The 22,534-nt window shown below is 39.7% G+C and overlaps 1 protein-coding gene and 1 long non-coding RNA gene across 21 annotated transcripts in view; one reads left to right on the top strand and one right to left on the bottom strand.

The window, feature by feature from the left end:
* LOC6533045 (protein alan shepard) overlaps positions 1–22,534 on the top strand; it is a 125,022-nt gene that overhangs the window by 61,767 nt on the left and 40,721 nt on the right. For 17 of the 20 annotated variants that reach the window (XR_005561358.2, XM_015194303.3, XM_039374993.2 and 14 more), the window contains one exon: positions 18,855–18,890. The exons of the other annotated variants lie outside the window; for them this stretch is intronic. Coding sequence is in view for 16 of the 17 variants with exons in the window: in XM_015194303.3 (XP_015049789.1) it covers positions 18,855–18,890 (36 nt within the window). In the remaining variant the exon portion in view is untranslated. The remainder of the gene's footprint in view (positions 1–18,854; positions 18,891–22,534) is intronic. 20 annotated transcript variants of the gene reach the window in all.
* Positions 3,191–13,123, bottom strand: LOC120321636. The gene is made up of 2 exons (XR_005561360.1): positions 6,463–13,123; positions 3,191–6,404 (listed from the first exon to the last, which is right to left on the bottom strand). It is a non-coding gene; the product is annotated as an uncharacterized LOC120321636 (long non-coding RNA).

The raw sequence follows: 22,534 nt of genomic DNA, 5'->3' as shown, positions 1-22,534 counted from the left end.
TATGCTGATGAGAAATAGAACGCACAGTCACAATCAAGACCTTCGGACAATCAATTAGCCCGTTTGTGGTTTTTCGCACTCGGACATTCATCAAAGTCGAGCCATTTTCAATTTGAGAGTCAGACAAACAGCCGCAGTATCAGCAGCATCATTAATAACGAACAATTAAGAATTTTCGTGGATAGGAGGAGTTGACAAGTCGAAACTGCCGCCTGTGTGTGCCAACGACTTAATCAGCATTATCTGGCTTCTACTCATTTCCCAGCTTTTTGCCTACTGCCACCACTTCACTCCACTCCACTCCACTCCACTCCACTCCACTCCACTCCACTCCACTCCACTTGGGCTCAAAAGTTCACTGCTGTGCAAATATAATCCGTGCCCCCTGCCCAAAAACCCATAACGATTGAATCGACTGGGTGGCAAGGGAGGTGTGCTCCATCATGACGAATGATGTTCGCTGCCTGGTTCTGACAAATTTAGCAACCAACCCCGCCGTCACAGCTTGTTATGTGCATAGCTATCTCTTTGCCAGAGTTTTCAATTTGATTTACAAATGATTTCAATTCAAGGGCTGAAGAAAAATTCGCAGCCTTTGAAGGAGTTCTTCTTGCTTCTTCTTTTATTTTGCTGCCACCCCTTTTCTTTTTGTTTTTTTTTTTTTTTGGTTTTTGGCCCAAAGGCAAGAACAACTTCTAATAAATGCGCCGAAAAAGTGCTGAAAATAAACGAGCAAATAAATAACCAGTCACACACAACGAACGAACTCGCGCCACCCCTTCAGGTAGTTTTCCTCGGAAAAATTCTTGCATTTTCCACGGTTTTCGTGGCCTGCGGGCCACACAACACCACACCACTCATGCCATGCCACCCACTTTTATTTCTATTTGCTTCGCTTCGCTCTTTTCGGCTCCATCCTCCTGTCAGCCAGCCATTCATTCATTCATTCAACGTCGTCAATGGCAGTTAAATAATCCAAGAAGGAAATGTATTTTTTGTGGGCGTCATCGTCGCAGTCCTCGTCGTCGTTCTCGTCGTTCTCGTAGTCGTAGTCGTCTCCTGATGTCCAGTTTCAGGTTCAGTTCGATGGCCATTAAAGCTGCATGCGAATGTTGCTCATAAATATAAAGTGCGGCTACTTATTTCGTTTCCATTTTTTTTTTCGTCTCCATCCTGTATTTTATGAAAGGTTTTCTTGCAGGGGGGCGCCATAGATTATCGCTTTTGATTTGAGTGTCGTTAGCCCCACGGTCTTGGTCTTTCTGTGTTTGCCCAAATTGTTCTGCTCGCTTAATGTTTGGATTAAAAGTTGGATAAAAATTCAAGCAAATCTGCTTTAATTATAATTAGTTTTGTTTTATTATTATTATAATTATTATTATTATCCGCTTTCTACTAAAAGTCTAATTATTATTATTACTTATTTCTGAGTCTCTGGCTTCCATTTTATTTATTAAAGACCTGTATTATTATATGTTGGAAATACAGTTTAGCCTAGTCCAAGCCTATATTTCCCCCATTATAATGCAGATTCCAATTCCAATTGTCTTTGGGCCGTATTCAAGTCGGTAGTTATTGAGTGGAAATGCGTTTGGCCTGAGAATACATAAGATTATAGCCATCAACTGGGACAGCACAAGCAGATGTCCTTCCTTCTGGCCGTTTCTTGAGCATTTTGTCATAACTAAGGGATGGAAATAAGAGGAAAATCCAGAGTAGACGTGATTACAATCGCTGGGAATGCAAGTTTTCTTCATTGCTATTCAATGTGCAGTTACATTTCCGTTCTGAGGACACGATATCTCCCTTGGTTCCGCTCTCTTGGGCAGCTGGTTAGTTTTGCAATAACTATAAACATTAGTTTAATTTTAAACTAGTCCATGTATATTCAGTTGGCTCCTTTGAGATCTGCACACTTGAGAGCGTTTTGTCCGCTTTCCTTCCGTTTTGGCCCCAACTTGTTGAATTTGAATTGTGTTCCGTTGAGCGCAAGAAAAGCAGAAGACAGAAACGCATAAATGTAAATGTTATTCTTGTGCATTTTATTTCGTTTTAAATTTTAATTATTTTTAGCTGCCAGCAGCAGTGGAATTGAGTTGGCAGCACAGGACGCACTCTCACGAGAAAATTCAATTTGTGTAGGTGGTTTTGCGTGATGGGTTGTTTTGCCCGAACAGCAAGACAGTTGGACGCGTCTCTCTGGGCACTTTGGCTTCAAAAGCAATTATTGTTGAAATATTATTTACATATTCCACAGACATACCTTCATACCTTGCCCCTATCATCCGCCTGCGCCTTGCTTTCTATACTATACTATCACTGGCGTTGCTCACGGGTCGTATGTGTGTTATGCAAATGTGTCGCAACTAAATGCAACATAATATATCATCAACTCTCGTTTTGGCATGCAAAGCTGGCAAACGAGAGTTATGAAATTTTCAATAGAAATGCGAATGCGTTCAAGCCGCAGAAAGGGATAAAATGGGGTAATGGAAGAATAGAACTCAAAGTACTGGCTTAAACTTCGCAGTTTGCATTTGAATATAAATTGAGTTATGCTGAAATGGTCACAGATTTATGCTAACCAAATTATAGTAGTTCATATACTAAAAAGTACTTAATAAACTCATTTTCGGCTCACGTTCATGTGTTTTTCGATTAATTTAACGCATTTTTTGATTTCACCAATAAAATAATATATCAGCATTAAAGCATTATAAATCCATTCAATACAATACAAGCCTTTTTAAATCTGTAATCGGAAACTGAAGCTCTGCAAAGTTTCTGCTCATTTTACGCAAATACTTTTCAATTAACTCCTGAAATCGTACATTCAAACCTTTTAATCTTTAATGAAACATTTATTGCATACCTTCGATACGCAAAAGCAGCGGAATATTATTAATGAAAGCATTTTATTTAATGTAAAATAAAGTATGTTATTTAATGTAAATTTAACATTTCGCTTGGAGCATCCTAAATGAAATATTTGTCAAACTATTTGTGCGAGTTACTTTTTTATTTAATTTCGTTCCACTTGCCGTTTTTATTGTTTTTTTTCGCTGAAGCTCACAAAAACCGCATATAAATTCCACAACTGGCGCACATAAATCAACAAACATGCTCAATCAAAATTCCAGCTGGCCAAAGGGTAAAAAAGAGGTTTATTGGGTGATACGCTTTTATTTATATAATGACCACAGAAAGAGAGCGTGAGAGAGGAAAATGGAGGCGTACACACGCACTGATGTAATCAATGAAAACACATTAAACTTTATTTACCAAAAAGGGGACAAATAACGAAAAGGCGTAGCGATTAAACCAGCGAGGAAAGCAGCTGTAATAGCAATGCAGGTATGGCAAAAGCAGGAAAAGTTGGAAAAGCGGGTGAAGTGGGAGTAGCGGGTAAAAGCAGGAGAAACTATCTCCTGGCTGCTGGATTAATTAAAAGTGCTGAGCTGGCAAAAGTGCAGAAAGGCAAACAGCGGAGAGAAATGCCGGACATAAAGCGATTAACTCAATAAAGCGTAAGCGTTAAAACAAAAGTGACAAAGTGCACAAGTGCCACACGCCAACATTACCAGCACAAGGACACAGCGACAGTGTCCTGCGAACAATGCAAATAAACAGGCAACGAAACGATGGCGAGAACAGGACAAAGGATCCGCCCAGATCACGCATACGCCCCGTTGGCCGACTGGTTGGATAGCTGGTTGGATGGCTGGTTGGCTGGCCAAAAACAAGAGGGACGAAGCCCACAACAACCGTCTCCGCCTGGACAAGCCTTAACCAAGTGACCAAAAACATGAGGCTTTGATCCCACCCCGCAAGCAAACTAAAAGGAAGCGGGAAAAGCGTGGGAGAGAAGAAAAAAAGCCTGCTTTAAGATACACTACTCTTTCCACTAAACAATTTTATAGGCAATTTACTTCATTCAATAGTATCAAATTAAATGACCTTTCATCCTTTTAAATGCTTGGTTGTCTTTTCCAAGGTGCAATCAAATTGTTCACTGCATACTTCTGGACACCTGTCCAAGAAACTTTTGAGCAGTTTGCTATAATTAAACTTGCTTGATAATTAGATACTGATGTCACCCACTCACAAAATGCCATTTATTTGAATGGGCATTTAAAATGAAACTGTTTCGAGCTCTCGTTGCAATACCTAGAACCAAGTGCTCTGTGGATCCTTAAAGCTGCGGTCTCCCTGGAATGGCAGCATCTGCCACAACAGCTGCCTGTGGCTAATGCAATGGGGCATTGGGCTCCAAGTTGTTGGCTTGCTCTGGCAAATTATGGAACTTAACTGCAAGTGACAAGCCACTGCTGCTTTTTCAGTTCCAGCCCCTGGTGGTGGCGGTGATGATGTTGCTGCTGATGGAGCAGCAAGTTGCGACGTTGCTGCAACTGCAGCAATTGCCGCACGTGCCACGCATCCTGACATTTGGCGGCAGCCCACAAAAACTGGCCAACATTCGCGCTGACACTTGACATTTTGCAGCAGTCTTCTGCGTGGGTGGGAAGTTCAAAGTGCAGCCGACTCGAGGGTAATATTTCAATAAAAAAGAAAGCGGCTGGAAAAAAAAAGAGAGGGAAAAAAATTGAAATGGAAGCCACAGATGCGGATGCGGATGCAGTGGGGGCGTTTTTCCGGTGACCCCAAAAATGCTTAGTCGTTTTCCACCCACCCACGCCCAAACAACCAACCACTACTGTTCTCGTCCAGTATGGGTGTGTAATATTATCCACTTTGCTCTTCCTGTTGCTGCACTGCATCCGCTGGATGCCTTTTCCTCTTCAATTGTTTCCACAGAAGCATTTTTTTTTTCTTGTATTTCGGTAGCAATAAATTTGATTGCAATGCATTCGAGTGGCGGGCGCGATTCTTTTGCGGTTGGAAGTCGTACGGACCGATATATGCACGTATTTATTTATCGAAATTAATTATTTAAATTTTAAATGGTTTGGATATATCAATTAAGATGCAATTTAATTAATGACCGAGTAACGTGCATTTAAATGTGCGTGTAATTAAATGTGACAAGCACTTGCGCACACATTTTATCAATCAGCGAAGATAGCTTTTAGACAATATTCAATTTATTAAAAAAATGTTATAAGATTAGTAGCCTATTTAATATACATTTTGTTTTGAAAGATTTGAATTTTAAAGATAAATAATTACTTTACTAGCTTAATCCCAATTCAAAACGTTATCATCCATTTTCTGTTCGTCTTTAATGGTGTCATTTAGACAAAACTTAGTTTCCTTCAATTATTCCGCACATGTTATGCTATTGGCTTTGGCAAATCCAATATGAGACTATTACATTGTGTTTGTTTTTCCCCTTTATTTTGGCCAATCCCTAGTCTTTAATGGCAAACCAAACGGAACAGGGGTTCAAAACCCCAACTTTTCTTCGTCCTCCGACTGCAGCTGACCGTTATAAATTGTCTGAAAGTCGCTTTACAAGGTTTTCGTATCATATTTTATTATTACGCGGTTTTCACGCCCCGTCCTTGCCCTTCCAAGCACGCCGGACTTACTCGGACATCGATGCATTGCGTTAATTTTGTTTTTATACCCGGGCTGGCAAGCGGGGGAAAAGCCGTTGTAACAACAATATTTTATGGCTGCTCGCAGATTTTCAGACCAGCGAGCAACAATTTTCCCTCCACCCAAAGAGTTATTGCAAAAGTTTTTCCTCTTCGTTGTGCAGTTTTTAAGCTTTTTCCGAGGGGGATTTTTAAACTGCAGCAGTGAAAACTTCGCTGGCTGAGGGATACAAAATCTTTGACCTTTTTAAATACTTGATATGGTACTTACGAAAATCTGTGCTGGGAATTATCAAGGTCAGGCCTTGACTAGTTCATTTGAATTTCCCTTTATTTGCTAATTGCTTTTCCCCATTCTGTTTTGTGTGTCGGAAAATATCTGTCAGACACGGGACTTGAAAACATGCCACAAAAGGAGATAGTCAAGAGTGGGTAGTTCGCAAAAACCAAAGAAACCCCAAAGCAATGGCCAAGAAATCCGATTTCAGAGTGCGGAGGACTCCTACTTGCCATTTGGTTGCTAATTAAGTTAGATGCATCTTTGTTGCATTACGCAAGCGAATCAAGTGCAACCGCAAAGTGCCAAGAGCGTGTCTAAACCGTTCCTCTATCTACTCGCCCCAAAATTACGTCCCATCTTGCACATTGTGTAGAGCATTAATTATTTGCCAGTCTCTCGGAATTCCAGTTTCCACTCACAAGGAATCCAAGGACTTTAATTTGCCAGACGGCCCGATATGCTTGGATCCAACAAACAATTGAAGCAGACCGACCAGGCATAAATTACACTAGCTCAACACCTGATTGGGTTGGGCTTTCCTTGGCATTGGTGGGTGGGTGATGTATCTGGTAGTGGGCAATTGGTTGCCAGGACATTCAAGAGGGTCAACCCACAACCACTCACCTGGCTGGCCCTTTGTTGCCTGTGGTCATTGATTGTCTGCAATTTGCATTTTCAGACATGAACATTGCTCGTTGTGAAAAGGCGCGGGGGAGCGGTAGAATCTGGTGAAATTGGGGTGGAATTTGGCTTGAAAATGGGGGAAACCTATAATGATCGAGTATTGTTTAGCCTTTGACAGGTTTTCGAAAGTGCGGTTGTCATGTGGACTCAAACGATGGCCTTTAAAAGCCTTTTTTAATTTAGCTCTTTGAATATGAAAACCAGAAACTTGCAAGCAGTTTAAAATCATCTTTAAATTTTTAAAAAATGGTATCTTTCTTACAAATAATGGGGAAAAAACCCCAACTTGCTTTAGTTCCGTTTACATTTGCAAAATTAACGAACTGTCGAGTTGATTGCATTGAAGTTGAAGTTTCTGTCGTGTATTGACCGTTTCCAAAGAATTGAATGAATTATTGAGTGAGGCTCGTTGAGAAATCAAAAGCAAAGGGGGTAAATGTGGAGTTTATGGACACGAAGCCATAACAGCAATAAACTCGATAATTATACCATGGATTTTTCGTGGAATCAATTTCGAAGACGTCAAGGATGGGGAAAATTAGAAACAATTACAAATTATCATATGCATTTTTAAGCATTTCCTTTGGCCCTTCAATCAAGAAGAGCTGGTACGCTTTCATTTAGAGGCCCTCAATCACGCATTCATTCCATCATTCATTCATTTACTCAGTCAGTCAGTCATTCAGGCATATGATGATGCATTGAATGCAGGAAAAGGAGCAAAAACTCATTGAATGCCTGCTGTTCCCCATCTCCTTTCACTTTGACTTTGGCCCAGAGTTTTCCATATTTCCATTTCCACCACCCGCTTTTCCATTCCCATTCATCCGCACTCTGTGCATTCACAGGGAAATGAACATCAGCTGCAAACGGAGAGCGGGAATTATACAAAAACAAAGGAAAAAAAAACTATGCTCGGCGAAGAGCATTGTTATAGAAACAAAAAGTAAAGAAAAGCGGCAAAGGAAAACGAGCACATGAGTAAAAATACAGCTCGAAAAAAAAAGAAAATAAAAAGAAGAAAATGCAAGCGGATGAAACACTGAAATTAATTTCCGTTAATATGGTAGAGTGTTTGTGAGTGTCCTACAGTGCGTATGGGTAATTTGAGTGATTCTGTATGTAGGAACATGTGTGTGTGTGTGTGTGTGTGTGCGGGAGTGAAAAGCTTCAGTGGCGGAAGTAGAATTTTCTTAATTGCCATTTTAATTGCAGTCATCGAAATGAAGCACTGAGAGTGCTGAAATGCTAGCAAAATGGCCAGATATTAATCCGAAATAAGTGGTGAGCTTTTGCCATTTTATTTTCTGCACAAAATATGTACTTTTGGTAAATTATTGAGGTTTTGAAGTTTTCATAGCTCAAATAATTATTCTTCAATAGCTTATATATACACCTAAAATAATATTCAAACTATTATTTATTTAAAAAATCGAAAGAAAAAATGTAAATGATCAGCAATTTACTGAGATAAATAAATAATAAATTTAAAAAAATCGACATTATCAACTAAAGCAATTTCACTGAAATAAATAAATAATAAATGGAAAAAATATAGACATTATCAACTAAAGTAATTTCAATGGAATAAATGCTACTACGCTGCCGGCTAAATGAACTGAACTCAACCGAAATGGATTCTGACCAAGGGAACATTTTCACGTTACCACTTGCCCCACGGGAAACCCAAATTTATATTTAATTTGCAATTGTTTGCAGCGCAGCAAACCAAAACCGAACCAAAAATAAAAAAAAAAATCTCGCATGTAAATTCAATTCGATTACGAAGTGGCATAGAAGTGAAATGCTTCATCCACTGCTTTTTCCCCAGCGGCACGAGGGGGCAAATGGAAATATCAGACAATCCATTAGATGTGGCAGAACTTTATGCGTGGCTGATCAAAATGCTTCCCATCCCAACGAACCACTTAATATTCCATGGCAACGGACAGCGCAGAGGTAGTCAATATTCGGCATTCACAATATTTCGCATGGCCATGGTCGTCACACAAAAAATACCAAAAAAAAAGATAAACAAAAGATGAGATGCGAGCGAAACCAATTTGTGCTCATTGGGGAGCAAAATTCATGGCGCTTAGCATTTGAATTAGGGCGCCAGTGCGCTGGAGGGGCGTGGCCGTGGGCGTACAACCGGATTTAGGAAACGAAAAAAAAAAAAGAAGGAAAGCTAACAAACCAGAAAATCCGTGATTATTTATTAATTTGGCAAATTATTAATGCGACGCGCCATCACAAATCTGCTTAGTTGAGTGTTAGTTCGATGGGTGGCCTTGTGGGCTGGGGAGCTGCTGGTTAGGGCGGGTAGCGTGGGTGACAGGTGCGGAGAGGGGGAGTCAGTTTGCATTTGCTACGTGCCCTCAGCCATTGTCTGTGTGAAACTCTGTGTGTTTGTGTGTGTCCCTAAAGTTGCCGCTAGTTTGTTGCGTGCCAAATTTCAGTTTAAGTTGAAGTGCAATAATTTTTGATCAAGAAATGGAGCTATACAATTTTTTTATTTAATTCCTAAAAATTACCCTTTAATTCCCTTTAAAATTACTTAATATAAGCGCGCAAATACATATAATAGTTGCTAGAAAGTTTATAATTTCCAATAACTTGCAACCACTGTGCAATTTAGCAGCTTTCAAACTTGCCTCGGACGAATGCAGTTCGAAATAAACTTTTTATTTTGGAATTTTGGGTTGGGGAGGTTTCCCCCGTGCCCAGTGGGCGTGGCCCTTGAGGGCAGCATTTTCCCGCTGCAGTTTGGGACAAACTTTCCGTTGCAGTGATTTATCAAAAAGTTTGGGGCCAAACAAAATTTATTTACAGCAAACTCAAAAAAAAAAGATGGAAATGAAGAAATGTAAAAAACACTATTAAAATTTATTTCGTAATAAATCGCAATACAAGTCGATTAGTGTAATTCCCCAGCGATCAAGAGATATTTGCAGTTGATGGATGCAAATGTAACCGAACCATATCCAATGATTGAAATCCGTTTTTTAATTACTCTTTGAGCGAGCTGAAATTTATTTGCTAATTTATTTTAATTGCCAAACTAATTAATCAAACCGCCGAGTACTTAAGTGGGTGGCTTTTAGCCCATTAAAAAACACGCACGCAGGCAGGTGTAAATATTTATGTAAAAACTTGCCGTAATTAAGCAGACATCGATGCCCACTTTGCAGTGGCTCTTCATAAATACACATTCATATGTGTGTGCATTTCGCATTCTGGCATAAATTCGCATATGAGCGAGTTTAAATACAAATACTAGATTTAGAATTTTACTAGGCAAATATAATTTCCATTTCCATTCATTCAATTATAAAGGCATAGGGGTTTTTGAACAGAGAGCGAGTGTGAGAACTGCTACTAATGGCATTAATCTACATTTTTCACATAAATCAATAAACAGTCATTTGGGCAATTAAAGTGTTGCATGGCAACCCTGCTCGTTCGCCCCCTGCCGGCCACGCCCACTCATTGTTTTAGGCCCAGCAAAATGGCATAAATCAAACTTAACAGCTGCAAGCGATGGGCCCAAAGGATGAAGGACATGAAATGGGGAATTTTGTGGGGGGCAAATAAGCAAATAGCCAAAACTAAAGTTTTACTCGACCAAAATGCTGTATATGTATATATTCGTGTGTGCGTTTAAATTGTTTGTTTGTTCATGTGTATGTATATGTGTGTATATGTGTTTAGTTAGCATTTACATCAAATTATTTTGTTTGTCAGGCTGTGGTGGCAACGCCATCCCTTTGTCCTTTCGCTCCCTTTTGCTCCTGTGCGAATTGTTTTGGGCCAAGGATGAGGATATTTGTGTGTGCATTCTGCTGCACTTGCAGCTGAGTAATTGTTTCATTCCAGCTGTTTTGTTTAATTTTCTATGCCCAATATTGTGTAAACGCCAATACAAATTGCAGATTGCGAAGAGCCTGTGCATCAGTTTGATTAAAGCTATTTAATGTATATACTTCAAGTACCACCTATCTTTGATTATTTTTTAACACACTTTTTGTGTAGATTCTGTTTTTAACACATTTAAACAGCTAAAGAAAAAAGATTTCGAAAATTGATATGGCGCCTTGAGTTATTTGTTTCTGTTTCAAGATTAAACTACAAAACTGAATTCCCTGTCCACTCGCTTACCACAGTAAGTATTTCTCATGTAAATTCGACTTGAACCGAAATTTGAGAAACCATAAACTATAAACTAAAAAACCCGTATCTATCATCAAGAAAACTTTAGTTTGCAAACCCATCACTAGCCATTGAATTCCCCACCCCCATCTTTTCAATTCTCCGGCGACCACTTCCGGTTTTGTCAACTGCAAACTTTAACATTGCATTAAGACAATTGCTCTGGCAATGTATGCTCAAATATAAAACTAAAACTATTTATGTATGTCCTGCCGTACATATATTGCCCATCTCAAATCCCCCATGTTGGCTGCCCATAAATATATGTGGTAGTCGAAGGGGCACTACAACTACACTGTGTAGTATAACCCCCTTCACATATATTGCCGGCAAACTTTTCAATTACGTTGGGGGTAATTCTAAACTTTGCTGCTGGATAAAGAAAAAAAAAAATTCCAATAAGGAATACAAATCCCTGCGGCGCTTAAATCTATTTATGTCGCTGGTTCTTCTATTTCCACAAATGCCGCCTGTGCCCCACAGTTCCCGTTGCTCGTTTGGGGTCAGCTCAAGTTGGGGTCAGTTTCGGTACAGTGAAAACTTGTGGCGTGTCCACTGAGGCGATGGAAGTTTGTGGCTGAAAGGAGTTTTTCTACACTAACATCAGTCAAAGAAATTGTATAATACCTTTGTGATAGTTCCGTTCTATTGATTTGCCTTATTATAACAAGTTTTCCTTTGCCATTTTATTTCACTGCATTACTTCCTATTAATCTGTTTTTCAGTGTATTCCCTTTAACCAGAACCGCCATAAAGGTCCGTGGGGTTTTGCTGCATTTCGCTTTTAATCTTGTTGCTGCGTTCATATTTTTTAATTGGCTGACCAACATTGAAGTATGCCTCCCGCACTTTTCATCCGCTCCCACTTCCGTTTCCGCCTATTACTCCCAGGCAAAGTCCGTTAAGCGGATTTAAAATGCAATCTGCCAATCGCCGTCTATCCCTATCCCTCTCTCGCCCCGCTCCATCCCGCTCACACGCTTCTTTTGGGGTTTCTCTGTTTTTTATGGCTGCGTAAATTGAATTTCGACTGCAATGGATGCACAAATTAATTGCCGGCGTGTTAACCTCGAAATTTCTTGTACGCTCAGCTCCAAAAAACCAGCAGCAAATATCGCCCAGACTCCCACGCCGAAGGGAGATGGCACTAGTTGGGCGGCGGTGTGGGAGTGAGACAGACAACATGGCGCTGCTGCAGTCGACGCAAACAGCGCTGCCGGCGTCGTTGGGGCGGAATTTTTCGCCTGCAGCGCAGGCGTCATTTTTTTTTATAACTAAAGAGAAGTTGGCAGAGGAAATCTCTTAGATATAAAGCGAAGAGAGTATTTAGTTTTAACCGATATAAGTCGTAATTTAATTAGGAATTTCAATATTAATTCAATTAAAGCCCACCACTTTCATTGCTTTCATTCGAGTAGAAACATTTTCTAGGTATTTGCAAACTACACAGCTCATTACACTGTAAAATATTTGGAGTAAGTGCGATATATTGGATTGAGAAGTTATTTCTAACTACTACCATATATGTTTGTTCCTTCAGAATATTTTATTTAAGATTGGTGTGTGATCGACGTGGGATTTTCCATACTAACAGTGCAAATATACCAGATACTCTGGTTTCTCCGTTGCTCTTTCAAATTATCTTGATACTTGAAAAGGTCTAAGAAGGCAAAAAACTAATTATCGACCGACCGCTGTAGTTATTCTTCACTTATTCGCCTTTATTGGAGTGTCTTCGCTGCTGTTGTGGCTTTCTAGTGCGGCAACTTAATTAAGAATAAGCAAACGCCTTGAGAGCCAAAGAGGGGTGCACTTAAAAGGGGGGGGGTCGGCGGCGGCAGGGTGGAAAAGAGGCAGCCTGCCACCCACCAGCTTCTCCAGCTGCCATAGTGACGCGCTTGGAATAACAAAAACGGAAATGAAAGTAATTTAAAGTGTTATTAAGTCGTGGGCTGTCCCTGTCAAAGTCCGTGGAAAAGCGCGGAGAGTGTGGGCACAAGTAGGGGAAAGCGAGGAAGCTGACTAAGGGTAGCTTGTAACGGAAGTGCCTCGTACGGATATGTGTGCGTGTGTGTGTGTGTGTGTGTTCGGTGTGTAGCAGTGTGTGTTTACGTGGTGTCTGTAAGTCATATGCAGTCATAACAAACTACAACAAGACATGGAAAAATCCACAGACGAACTTCACTTGCACAGCAAAATACTTACAAAGTTTCATATATCTTGCTTAATATATATTTATTTTCCTTTGAGCTGCTCAGAAAACTGTGTGGGCAGAGCTGAGATATAATAAGACATTTTATTTGCTGACGCCTTCAACAATATTAAAAGCCGTAGGATTCTGAATTTGATACAAATAATTCTTTTTTAAATACTCTTAATATTAATATTAATTTATAATTATTACAAGAGAGGATACTTCTAAAACTAAAAAAAAATTATAGTTTCCTTGATATCTTTCTCAAATGCGACTGCATTGAAAAAGTTTCCACATTGCATTTCGAGTATAATTCCATTCAATCTCTTTGACCAATTTCCCCCATTCATTCAAGTTATCTTACATGTTTCTGCCTATATAATAAAGCACTTTAAGTGACGCGGCACGAGCATTTTTGGTTCCATAGATGACACTAAAAGCAATGGCCCCATTCCCCCAAACCTTAACCCCCAAAAGTGGAGCTCTCATAAAGTGCGTGCACGCACCGCATAAATAACCGAGCAAAAACTTTGAGTTTTACGCATATGAGCCCAAGTTTATGACTGTGTCGTATAACTTAAACTACGCAGAATTCAATTAACTCGAAGCGCCAGCTTGGTCCTGATTGTGGTCCTGAACTTGCTGCTTTGGTCCTGGCCCTGTTGGTATTTATACCCGTTACTCGTAGAGTAAAAGGGTATACTAGATTCGTTGAAAAGTATGTAACAGGCAGAAGGAAGCGTTTCCGACCATATAAAGTATATATATTCTTGATCAGGATCAATAGCCGAGTCGATTTGGCCATGTCCGTCTGTCCGTCCGTCTGTCCGTCTGTCCGTCTGTCCGTCCGTCTGTCCGTCTGTCTGTCCGTATGAACGTCGAGATCTCAGGAACTACAAAAGCTAGAAAGTTGAGACTAAGCATACAGACTCCAGGGACATAGACGCAGCGCAAGTTTGTCGAATCATGCTGCCACGCCCACTCTAACGCCCACAAACCGCCCAAAACTGCCACGCCCACACTTTTGAAAAATGTTTTAATATTTTTTCATTTCTGTATTGGTGTTGTAAATTTGTATCGATTTGTCAAAAAACTTTTTGCCACGCCCACTCTAACGCCCACAAACCGCCCAAAGCTGCCACGCCCACACTTTTGAAAAATGTTTTAATATTTTTTCATTTCTGTATTGGTGTTGTAAATTTGTATCGACTTGTCAAAAAACTTTTTGCCACGCCCACTCTAACGCCCACAAACCGCCCAAAGCTGCCACGCCCACACTTTTGAAAAATGTTTTAATATTTTTTCATTTCTGTATTGGTGTTGTAAATTTCTATCGATTTGCCAAAAAACTTTTTGCCACGCCCACTCAACGCCCACAAACCGCCAAAAACTGTCAGTGTTGAAGACCTCCTTCGCACTTCCACAAGCTGAGTAACGGGTATCATATAGTCGGGGAACTCGACTATAGCGTTCTCTCTTGTTTTTTTTTAGCCTTATTCCTGGACCAGGACCAACTGCTTCCCGACTGACATCTTAAGCTGCTTGTGTGTAAGTGTGTTTTGGCTTAATGAGAGACGCATTTGCCTGTCAGATTGCTGTTGCTCGTCTTATTCTGATACACAGACATATATGTACATTATGTGCATACATATTTATTTTATTTTTCTTGCCTCTAAAACAAAGGAGAAGACCAGCGCTTCAAGGAGCAAAGTTTTCTACTCACACATGTTGCAGAAAGTTGTTAGCCGTGGGAGCAACAAACTTTAGTGACATCCCTCGTCTGCCAGACAGACCCAAAAAGTATGCAGCACGCATTTTAAACGCTTTTAATTTACAGACTGCCAGTCATGTGCATGCGTATGTGTATGGGTGTCTGAACATGTAACTCTTAAGGTCCTGGAATCCACGAGCTTAGTGGAGAAGTTCTGGTCTGAAACTCCTTGTCAGTCTTCAGTCGCCATGGAATTCGTTGCCCTTCGTTTTTTTTTTTTTTTCATTCGCCTTCCCCTTTTTTTGTCATTTGTCGTCTGTTTTTGGGTATTTGCATTTTTTGCCGTCTACCTTACATTTTTTTTTTTGGGGGGGAATTTTGTTTTGTGTCGTAATGCCGTGTATTTTGTTGTTGGTTTGATTGATGGCATTTGGCGCCATGCAGGGAAAATTTCTGCGTTTGTCATTTATAAATAGAAGAACAACAACGGCAGCGAAAGGAATATAATAAAACATTCCGCAATAGATTTCGTGAGGGGTAATATATTTGGCAGCGTGTGCACGGCATAATGTGACCCCCATGAACTCGAGTGATACGGTGTATTAATTCTGACTGACTATTTTTTGCCAGCTATCCTGACAATGTTTGTGTGTACTATTATATAAACGAATTTGCATTACATGCTAACTTTTGATCTCTGGAGATTTTAAAGCAGCTTTTAATATGCTGATAAGTATGCAATACAAATATTACTTGATAAGAAGGGGGAATCCCTGAAACAAACAAATTGTATAGCATACTTATCAGCTGAATTTCAGCTTGGCAATAAAGTGTAATCAATTGTGTTCGGCATGTCGCAATCGATCTTTAGTTGTACAGTAAACTAGCTTGCTCCACAGCAAAGCATCCAAATCCCCCAGAGCTATACCCCCTCCTCCCCCTCACCACCTCTTGAACTTTCCGCTCCTTACAATCATTGCAACACCCCCTAAGAATTGTCAACAAAGTAGCCATTTTGTATGCTCGACCATGCCGCAATGTGTGCGCCACAATAATTAATTACAGCATTCTCTCGATGGCGGCGACAGCGTTGCCGTTTTGTCCTTGCCACCGTTGCTGAATCCGTTTCTGCTTCTTCCACTTCCTCTAAGCCTTCTTGATTACTGGCCTTGTGGTTGTTGCTGCTACCGTAATTGTTGTATCCTTGACATTTCGAAGAACAAACGCTCGGTGCAAAAATTTTCGCCACGCTTCTCTGCCTTCAACCGGAAGCGAAAAATTCTTTAGCATTTGAACCTAGCGAGTGGACGCAGAAAGAGAGGGAATGTTGTTGGAATGAAACGGCATATAGAACTTTTATTTCAAATAAAATATTTCATTCGAGGTCGCCACAGAATTTTAAGTGCGATGTTCTTTCCTGCAGCATATGTTTATACATTCTTTTTAAGTTATCACTCAAATATATACGAATATATATTTCACATAGTATTTTGGTTGAAAGTAAACTAGTTTTTCCTAATCAACATAAATTTAATAAAATTCTATGGAATGTTTTGGTGGCTTGGAGATTCATTTGTAGACTCCTCTCAACCACTAAATGTCCCCCTACACCAATTTTCCCCTAGTTTTCCCGTTTGGTGTCTCTTTTATATCCTGTGGAACATTTCTTGTGGCTGGCAATGCGAATTTGATTTTGCTCATTTGGCCAAACTAATTTGTGCATTTGTCTCTGTTCTTTCCGTCTCTTTCCTCTCGTAAAATGCTCGTCTCTTTCTCACTTTGTTAATGCCCTGCAGCTGTTGCTGATTGGTTTTTATTTTATTATTTGACATATGTTTTGGGAATAGTTGTTTTTTGTTGCCTTTGTCATGTTGTTAGCTAATGATAACGAGTGTTTGGGGAGTAAAAGTGCCAGGAGAGAGAAAAAGAGAAATTTGGCAACTTTTTTTGTTTGATTTGCATGTTTTTGGCAAGGAAATTTTTGGGGTGGTGGCGAGTTCCAAGGGGAGCACTAATTAGATTAAAATGTGTGACAAATGTGCGACTCGTTTATGAGGGCAGCTGTTACTGACTAAGCCGGAAATGATGGATGCGTTTTAGATGGAAAATAGTACAGCTTACGGGCTGAAATGAAAATTCCGAAAAAAACAAAAAAAAAATACAATGATAAGCAAACACTCTATGAACGACTTGCAGTTCTTCCAGCTTTCATAGATCTGGTGTACGGTTAAACTCGATTACCCCTTTTAAAATGTAAAAATCTTTCTTACAATTTTAAGAAAATATTTTGAATCAATCAATTGGGTATAGAACAACAAGCTTAACTTTAAAGCAATTTATTGTTATGTAAGTATATTCCCTCATAAAAATTTCAATGAAGCCAGGCACCTGTTAAACTCAAAACAGCTGCTCCTCGAAGCCATTTTTTTGCTATTTCCCAGAAAAATGCGGTGGAAGAGGGAAAACTTTTTACAGAATGTTAATTACGAGGAAACTCTGACGCAAATGCCACCCACGCAGAGAAAAAAACCGCACACACAAAGAATGTGGAGAAAGCAGAAGAAAGTGAAAGGCAGCAAAGAACATGGCTAACGCCCTCTGGCGGCCAAGTGTCGAACGTTTATTAATTGACTGTCAGCTTCATATCCGTTCGAAAACAGAGAACTCAGTAGAAAAAAAAAAGAAAGGAATTGATATTCCGATGACAGTTGGCATTGTCTGCGCCACTCATTTCGTTCGCTTAACCAAGCTCCCCGGCCCATTCTATTGGATTCCTTTGGGCGTGGGCTGTCGAAGCTCCATATTTTTTAGGGAGTTACGCCAGTTGCCCCGCCCCCTTTTTTGTTAACCCCAAAAACCACCCCTTCTTTCATGGTCGAATGCAGAGGACAAAGTCTTTTTCAATGACATTGTCATTGCCATCTCCATTCGATTTCTACTCGACTCGCTTCGACTCGACTCTACTCGTCCCAATTCGTCTCGTTTCTCGTCCTTGTTGCTCAACAGGTTGTGTCCAGTTGCCTATCCCCCACCCTACATAGTATATATGTACATACAAATATATATATATACATATATACATGGCCACCCTGTATAACATCCCATTCCCAGGAGAACTTTTTGCTGCCACACAGCCGGCTTTCAATCATGGCGGTCGGTTGGTCTCGGACACTTTTTGCCAACTTGGCTCTCAGTCAGCATCCGACATCGTTTCGAGCTGAATGTGCGTGCGCTAAAAACCAGGCAACAAAAACCATATTCACCACGTTCCATCGCTGTGTGTGTGCGTTCTCGTCTGTGTGTTTGTGTGTGTGCGCGAGTATCTGTGTGAGGGTGTGCAACAGCTGTTCAGGAAATCGGCCAAATAACAAATAAACTTGTCATCAGGCTGCCTGCAACCAAAAAAAAGGAAAACGAAAACGAAGTGTAAAGTACAAATTTTCGATTTCAGCTGACACTTGATTAAAAAAGTTGTGTGTAGTGTCGCTTTTTGCCATCTTTTGTTAATATATTTTCCGGGTAAGTTTAGCAACGGGTCAACATATGGCCCAAGTGCCACGCCTACTTGTTTGGTTTTTGTTCTTGACTTCTTTTTTTTTTTAGCAGCCAGACGGCCATTAAATCGCCTCGCCGCCCACCCTTCCATTGTCAATATTGATTTTTGTGTGATTGTTATTTATTTTTCATCTTGCACAGACACTCCTTCGAAGGACTTTTCCTTGGCGTGTCTCTTGCCTGGCTTTTTCTTGCCTCGACAAGTAAATCTTTGATATAATTTAAAGCTTCCCGAGCTGCTTTCTTCTGCCATATGTTAGCCATACATGTGTGGGATGTGAAAAAGTGAGCTCGAGTTCCCAAGTTCCCGAGTGCCTCATTCTCAGTACTACTTGTACCAGCTGTTTTCGCACAGGTGAAGGGTACAAATTGTTTGCACACCCTCAGACATTCAAAAGTGGGTTTAAAGGGAGAAAAAAGGGGGGTTATTGGGGGGAAAAGCCGGTCAGACTCAATCGAGAGATTAAATTGATTTAGCTTGTTTGGATAATATTTATTTTCACTATGGTGATTGAAAGTGATTTATGTTTATTCTATTTACATTCACAGCAAGTGCTTATTGGCTTTAAGAATTCTCGAGAAAGTCAAGTTGTGCTAAAGCTAATAAAAATTTACGTATTTGTGCAAGTGATTATAATATTTGTATTTTTCTTCTCTTTTTAGGTAAGTTTTCTAAACCAACCTGTGGACTATTATTGGGTAAGATTTTATACGTAAATAGCAGATATATTCGTAGAATGAAATAAAGAGGTGGCAAATAATAGCTCAATAGCACATTGAAAGCATTGACATCGAAAGCATGCAAATTATATCTCAGATCTCATTGGAAATAACGAGAAATAAATTCATAAAAACACATTCGATATCAAGTAATAACGATTGTTTGCCAGCCCTTATAAAATCCCCACATTTTAGTCCCGACTCAATAAACGTTGCTAAGGGCTCTAGACTTTTTATTTACCTTCTTTTCATTAGATTTTTTATGCCCTTTTTTATGCAGCCCTTAACTTTTGGCCTCAAAAGTTAACGGTCATCAAAAAGTAAAAAAAAATCATTAAAAATTATATAAATATTTCTAGCAATTCCCTTTCGCTAAATCCTTCTGGTCCCAAAACATGCAAATAAACGCAAAATATTTCCAATCAAGGAAAAGGGAATCAGGAATGAAAGCCACAGCAAACAAAGTTCAAATTGTGGCAACAGTTGTGGCCAATACAATAACAATAAAAAGAAAAAAAAATTGGGCAAAGGCAAAAATAAGAACATCCTAAGAAAATCAAGAGCTAACCCTAGTCAGCAAAAAACCAACGCCCAAGGCGGAAAAATTGCCTGGAGAAACTTTGTGTTGGCGGCAAGTAAAATCGAACAACAAAACTCAGGGAATTACTTCGAAAATAGTTGGCAAAAACAACAACAGCGAATAATGAGCATTGAGCGATAAAACTCGATGCATGAAAAAGTGGGGGCCAAGTGGGTGTGCCTGAATAAAAAACAGGAGGCAAAATGCAAAAATGGCGAGCAGCAAACTTGAGTTCGGGGATAAATCGCAGATTGAAGTGGTTAAAGTACCAAGGGCGATTAGGTAGAAGACCAGGGGGAAAATCGGCAGATAACTAAGGGAGATCTTGAAGAAAGTTTTGGGGGTTAAATTTACGAGACAAAAAGGGTTGGGGCGACGGCAAATTTGGTGGCGATGGCGACAGCTGAAATCAAAAGACAAAAACCCGACAAGTTGTAACCGCAAAATGGGAAAGAAAATGGCTGTGCACTGAAATCTCCTCCTCTTTTCTTTGAAGTTTCTTGTTAGAGGCGACAGATTTTTAAGGACAATACATTTCTTTAGCTAAGAATAGTGCGGTTATTCCTAGACCTCTTTAAATAAAATTATTAGTAGTAATTCAAGCCAAATTCTATTTACACCATTAAAATATGTTATGAATTCAGGTAGAAAACGCGACTAAATAGTTTCGAAGTCATTTTGCAAACAATTGTACATTTGCACACCGATTAGCCGCAGGACTCATTTTGCTGCAGTGGCAAACATGAAATTAATTATCATCATAAAATTATGCACAGGATAATGGCCACGCCCACCAGCAGTTAGACCTGCCCCCATTTAACTCACACCACCCGCGTGGCCAAACCCCCCAAAAGCTTACCAGAATAGTTGAGAGAAAATTATTCGAGAAAAGTTTCCCTTGGAGTGCGTAATAAATGTTTACGCAAATTGGGCAACAGCCGCAAAGGAAAGGGGGATTTCAAGTATATGTTTGTGTCGCGGGGATACTGGCATTTGGGTAAGAGAGGGGGGAGGGGCTGAAGTGCCTGCCCCAAAGTGTGGCAACATCAAGCTCCTCTTTTTCGAACAGTTAACTAGACAAAATAATAGTTGATAATAATAGTTGCAAGGAGTTTGCCAGCAAAAGTGCAATGGTGAGAAAAAGAACAGTGGGCGTTGTGTGTTCCAAGAAAAACTTTTTCCAAATGCACCAGGAGAACCCTTGAAATGTCAAGGGAAAACTGCGATGGAAACACTTCAACTTCCACAGAGGGGCAAATGAGAATGGGGACTGCACGTGGAGTCAGAAAAAGAATGATAATAATTTATGTGGAACTGGCAAAAAAAAGTACAGAAAAGTTAAGTAAGCTGAAGAGCTCTCTATTCTTAACTAATTTGGCAAATTACACCATTCATTTAAGCAGTTTCTGAAAAATAGTCTTTTCGGTGTAAGAGTATATAAAAATCATGTTTTACCGCAGCCTGGAAATGGTTGTACTTACTTATTTTAAATTTCATTGCAAACTTAAGCAAGTAATCCTACTAACTTCTTCAACCCCGACTTTTGTAATTAGCACTTTTTTTTGACATCTAATCAGCTTGTCAAACAGGAACTTTTCTTTCAAATTTCTCCCCTTCTACGTAGCCTGATTTTTCATCTCTTCTTTTTTCCCATCTATCGCTTCACTTCACAGCTTCATTAACTTTGGCTCTAATAATTCACACCTATGCCCCGTAACATCCTGCCCCGCAATTCCCCTCTTTCCCATCTGCTGCTCATTAAAACGCAGCCAAATGAAATTTTTGACTTTTTTATTGTTCTTTTTTGATAGTTTTTTCGGCATAGAAAAAACGAAAAAGCTGGCGGTTTTAATGTTATATCTATTTTAATTGCAAAATACTCCCCAAACTTCGCGGTAATGGAGTTCTTCCTCCGGAGTTTGCTTGGGTTTTTTGGAATGGCTTTGGTGCCGACTCCTTGCCATAATTAAACTGCCATTTGGCACGTACGCGGACTTAATGATATTTACAGCAAAAACTCGGGAACACCAGCTACAACGAAAATAACAGAAAAAAAACTAGGAGCTAAAGGCAAGGACATGGCAAAAAAAAAAGCAGCTGACACGTCGCGCAGTCCTGAACCTCCAGTCTGTCACTTCTGGATTCCTGTGCAATTGCTTCTTCTTCTCCAATCCATGTCCTTTTGCCGCCTCCTCTTGGTGGCATGCTCCTGTCTGCCATTAGCTGTGTTTCCAAAACATATTTTGGTACTCTCTCTTTGGGGAAAACTTTTTTGAAGCATATTTCATTTAAACCAAAAAAAATTTAAAATAGTCAATAAATCCATTGGTTTTTTAGTTTATCATTAATAAAATATTCTATTAGAAACGTATATGAAGTACTATACGAATATTTAGAAAGTCTTTATGCATTGTCCATAATTTTCTTCGATTTTTCTTAACATCAGTTTTCCATCCACATCTATGTATTTTTAGTTATTTAGGAACAATTTTCCTAGTCTGAGGTGCTTCCTCTTATTTCCGGTTCCGTTTTTACTCAGTCAGCATACATACTAAAATATGCGCTCTTCTGGTATCTCACTCTGTCTTCAAACTCCTTGAACTTTCTACTCCTATTACACTTTCTTCATTGCTTTTTTTTGGCAATCTTCTTTTACTTCTTAATTCGTCGCAAATATTTTTGCACATAATATTCAAGTTGCGTGCTTGGGATAAACTTTTTTCATGCTATTCTTCACACAAACTTGGCTCTTCTTTCTACCCATTCTTCAGACTCTGTCTTACTACCGCCATCTTCTTCTATTAATTTTTTTTTGAATTTCCCTCTTTTTTTAAACTCCTCAACTTAAAGTTTAAGTTTTTGGGAAGTTCTTCAAGTTTTGCGCCAGGTGTAAAAACAGCCTAGAGGTATGGGAGCAATAAAAAACAGTGAGGTATATGGAAGGGAACATTTTGGTGAGAAAGAGGCGGCCTAAGGAACTTTTGACCACGCTTGGTTGCATTTCCACGCACACACTTGCACAACAACACATGTGCGGCAACCC

This window comes from Drosophila yakuba, chromosome 3L (genome assembly GCF_016746365.2).
Source record: "Drosophila yakuba strain Tai18E2 chromosome 3L, Prin_Dyak_Tai18E2_2.1, whole genome shotgun sequence".
Taxonomy (NCBI): Eukaryota; Metazoa; Arthropoda; class Insecta; order Diptera; family Drosophilidae; genus Drosophila; species Drosophila yakuba.
Note: the sequence above shows the minus strand (reverse complement) of the source record. Positions and strands in the feature narration are given on the sequence as shown.